The sequence below is a fragment of the Pinus tabuliformis genome, chromosome 6, assembly GCF_031772625.1.
Source record: "Pinus tabuliformis cultivar Carrire ecotype Pingquan chromosome 6, CPIR1, whole genome shotgun sequence".
NCBI lineage: Eukaryota > Viridiplantae > Streptophyta > Pinopsida > Pinales > Pinaceae > Pinus > Pinus tabuliformis.
In genome coordinates, this window is record NC_142292.1 from 129016076 (window position 1) to 129020830 (window position 4755).

The window sequence follows — 4755 nt, forward strand, 5'->3', positions numbered from 1 at the left end:
ATTAAACAAAAAAATATGGCAACAAGATCCCGCCAATTTTTTTTTTTGAAAAAATGAGTCATTGAGCACGGACTTTATCACGACAATATTTTTTTATATTAATTTACAAAACAAAGAAAGATGGCAACAAAATCCCGCCAAAATTTTTTTTTAAGAAAAAAATGAGTCATTGAGCAAGGACTTTATCACGACAATATTTTATTTTATATTAATTTACCCCATAAATCCGCCGACGGATTTTTGTTGTGATCCTTTTTTGTTTGTTTTAGGATTATGCCACTACATTAAGATGTATTGGGTAAATTAATATAATGTTTATTTGTCGTGTTGTATGAAGTAGGGTATCAATGACATTTTTTTTAAAGCAAAATCTTGGCGGATCTTTGTTGGGATGCTTTTTGTTTTTTTGATGTCTATGTGATGGTTTAAAAATTAAAAATCATCGTGATCCCTACCCCACTACATTAAGTTTAGGGGGTAAATTAATATAAAAAAAATATATTGTCGTGTTGTATAAAGTCCGTGCACAATGACTCATTTTTTCCCAAAAAAAAAAAATCTTGGCAAATAGAAGAGTGGCAATGCTTATATCAAAAATAGACTTGTTCGTATCATATATTGAGCATGTAATATAAAGATACAAGGTAAGTTGATAAGTTGCTAAGATACAAGTTAAGTTGAGAAGTTTTTAGAGATTATGATTGAGATTGAAAATAATATGGTTTAACTAAAACTTTGAAATAATATATCGTATATATAAAATGAAAATGTGTTAATTTGTTTAATTTTAAAAAAGAAACCAAACAAAATTTATTATACAAATAAAATGTGAAAATTATTTTTTCGTCTAATTTAAAAAAAGACCAGATAACAGATAAGATTGATGAAAACAAGGTTTTTATATCTTCCTTAATTAAAATATTTTTATACATATTATTCTTATATATTTAAATTTAGATGATAATTGGAAAAGCAGTAAACTATTTCTTCTGGTTCAGCATTTACATGCAACCTCATCGCTGTTTCGATGTTATGAAACACCTGGTCTCACCTTTGAGATAAAAATATATTTATAATCCTTAATTTTATAATTAAGACGAGATTTTAAATAAATATTAAGAAAAAATATTTTATTTTATAAAATTATGATTAAAAATAACAAGTTGAAATAAAAATACAAGTAAACCACCAAAAATATAATCTGTATTATTTACGAAACAAATAAAAAAAACATATTGAAAGTAGAATATGAAATTAGATAAAAAGATATGAATCTTTGATAAATTGAACTGATTACATTTCAAATACAACAAGTTAAGCTATTTCCCATTCAAAATTTGGATCGGTGTGACTATAAACTTGATTGTTACAATCGCCAATCTGCAAACAAACAAATCCAAAGGTTATGTATTACCAATAGTTATCATCTCGCTATATACAAACATAAACCTAAACGCCTAGTAGCAATCCATCCATTACACTTACCTTTTCTCGCATCCCCTTGGCTTTTCCTGCGATAAAAGTTGCACGGTATATTTCTTCCTCCCTCCCGTCCTTTGCCCATTTACTGCAATTTTCTATTAGTGCTGTGTCTAGTTCATTTTTTATGCAATGAACAATAACATTGCCGAATAAGCATCTTAAATCATGGATTGCAATATTTGAATTAGCATCGACTGCTTTCCATGTTTTGTACAGGTTATATTTCAGAGCTGCACTCATCCATTCCTCGGAGTCGTGCCTCTCTATGATCGGAGGTGTCCCTTGTTTCGAAAGTTGGCGCATTTCCTGTGTGAGTGGCCTGATCTTGCCCTCCACCAAAGTTTCGACCTTCTTATTCCAAATGTGCTGAAGAGTGTCGAATTCTTCTTCTGCTGCTAGACTCACTAAATTGGCTTCCGGATTTGAACTGTCCACAAAGTCTATGAAGTCCCATGCTTGGCAATGCACTTTCATAGCCTCATCAATCACATCACAATTTGTACGGAACTCACAGACATGGATCATACAATAGATTAATGACACTGCTCTCATCTTCCAAGACTTTTTGCCAAAGTCCTGGTAATACTTTTCTTCATCTACAGCCAGCGACAGCGCAACAGCCTCACCTTCGACAGACCAGGTTTTCTCTGTTAATATTTTCATCAAATCTGAGGTATTATCCTTGCCCCTTTCTATGCCTTGCTTCATATGATTCTCCGCTTCTTTGAATGCCGGTTGATTGGCTATCCACAGGCTGTAGGCGATTTCTCCTGGCATTCGGATGCAGTCCAACGCATCTTTGTAAATTGAAAAATGACCAGTCTCTTGTGGTAATATTGGCAATCCACACAACAAAGCGTAACTTTCACGGCTCATGATGAAAGGCCTGATCAATCCGATTACAATTTCAGAGAGAGACCAACTTGCTTTGCTGAGTGCAACCATGAATTTCTGCAACCAAATCCTCATGGGAAACAATAAGGAATGCAGCCTTCCTACTGTGATGAAATTCACCATGACACTTTCCCAAAATGTTCTTTCACGTATTCTTTTCAGCCGATATAATCGGCCTTTCAAATGTCTATCCAGATCCTCTTTCACCTCAACAAGACTCCTGGTCCAAAAATCCTCCAAGTGAAATAGGAAGTATGGATTTCTTGGAAAATACATCACGGCTATTACCCATCTGAAGAAGATGACGATCCATCCTACTAGAACGAAGGCAAACTCAATAGCAACCGTTATTTTGTGCACCATATCATAATCATGTCGCGGGAGGTGAATGCATTTCCATTTAACAATAAAAGTCAAGACAGAAACTGTGACTAGGAAGCCTGCAAATGAACTGAAAACTGACCTGGCCATGATATAGTCAGGTTGGGATGCACGAACTACAATCCAACACTTGAGGACGTGATCCCCAATGTTGTAACACCCTCTTTTTTCATGGGAATTACAACATGAGAGTGCTGAAGGAACCTTTTGAGAGGTGATCTTACGAATGGTTTTACCTGCTAACACCGCGCAGGTCAAGAGTACAAGCAGCAATACACATGATATGAAGAGTGTAGTGCCAGACGCTAGGAACCAGTATGATTCATTTTGGTCGGATGGCCCAGGTGAAACCTTCTTGAATTTCCAAACAAAGTAAAGCTCAAGGACCATATGAAGTATGACAGCCAATACCAATCCTCCAATATCGCTCCACACACGAGTCCAGCCAGATTGGACCATACCCGGAAGCAAATAGCCTACGAATACACACATTGTAAGTCTCCGACAATCAATTACCAGCTGATCTTCTCTCAGCAGAACGCCCACTTCCTTCCTATTTTCTTGTTTGTGGTCCATATAACGGATATCCCAGAAATCAATCAATCCGAGCATCTGAATTGTGAGAGCGGTCAGAACGAGAGCTACACCAGGAATCCAGGGTGCCTTCCTCTTCAACGCCTTACAGACATCCCATAAAAGTAATATCAGAAACACAATTGCGCACACGCTTGATGGCAACAGTTCTATAATGTCATCAAAATGACTGCTAGTGTATTCTTCGTTTCCCATATTGGAAATGCCAACAACATGCGAGGGATGCCTTCCCCACTGCTCTGAATTCGACCTCGAATCTATCTGCTCTGCTACAAATGAGACTGCGTCATAATGTTTCAAGGAACAAATACGGCCTTTAATAATCAAAAAGATATTCGTCTCGCTGTAAGTTTCGACAGAAGGTGGGAGAAATGAAAGTGGATGCGGTCCAAATTGCTGAAGATGCCATATGATGTAACTCTTTTGACGAAATCCGGAAGAAAAAAAAGAGGTGGGCCTAGGCTCCCGTACAAAGAATGAAAGTGGCCAAACTAAACAGCTGGCCCTAGGCTCCAGTACAAAGAACAAGTGGACGAAGCTAAAGTACAAAGAACAAAAAACAAGTGGACGAAGCTAAAGTACAAAGAACAAAAAACAAGTGTACGAAGCTCAAAGTGGACAAAGCTAAATTAAACAAGGGAGCCACTGTCGTAGTGGTAGTCGCTGCCGGAGTTGAGAACCTGGGGCGCTTGTTTTGCATTGTTTCTTGCACTAGATATACTAGAACCTGGGGCCGCTTGTTTTGCATTGTGCATTGTTTTTTACGTTAGATATTGAAATAGTTAGAAAGAGCATTTTCTGAATTTTATCCATAATGTTGATACATGTTATTAGAAAAACTAAGCCACTTAGAAGTTGGCGAGTGAGAGAATCTACTTTTAGACATACTTTTGCCATACCTCAAACATACTCCAACTTTATATATAAAACTATCTTATAAATAACTCAATTATTAAATTTTCTTAAAATAAAATTATATTTAAACCTGTATATATATATTTCAAAATTTTGGCTTACTCTAGTGGCAGCTCTTTCACCTGAAAAGAAGAAGAAATAAGAAGGAATAATATATCAGGCCCATCCAATTAATTTGATTGAAACTGGTGTGCATTCTATTGGTTGAATTTCCCCCAACTTCTACAAATAAATGGTGTGCATGCTCTCGGTTGTTTTTCCCCAATTTCTACCAATTAATTCTGTTGATAAAATGCATACGTATCTTTTGTTGAATTTTTCGACCAATTAATTCTGATTGAGAAAAGGCATGCGCATCTTTTGTTGATTTTTTTTTAAATTACACGTCAAGCTCTACCGTCTTGGTCCAACAGGTCTACTCAGTGATCAAATTTAAAGGGTTGGTTTTATTTTTATTTAGAAAGGCATATATTTATCTAACTCTTCAAA

General features: G+C 35.8%; 1 protein-coding gene across 1 annotated transcript; it reads right to left on the bottom strand.

Annotated features, from left to right (window-relative positions):
* Positions 1-1218: 1218 nt before the first annotated feature.
* On the bottom strand, positions 1219-3664 carry LOC149257690 (uncharacterized). Its single transcript, XM_089370048.1, has 2 exons — positions 1486-3664; positions 1219-1380 (listed from the first exon to the last, which is right to left on the bottom strand). Exons 1-2 carry the CDS (start codon positions 3544-3546, stop codon positions 1315-1317), a joined length of 2127 nt encoding a protein of 708 aa, XP_089226174.1. The 5' UTR covers positions 3547-3664; the 3' UTR covers positions 1219-1314.
* Between the last annotated feature and the right edge of the window lie 1091 nt (positions 3665-4755).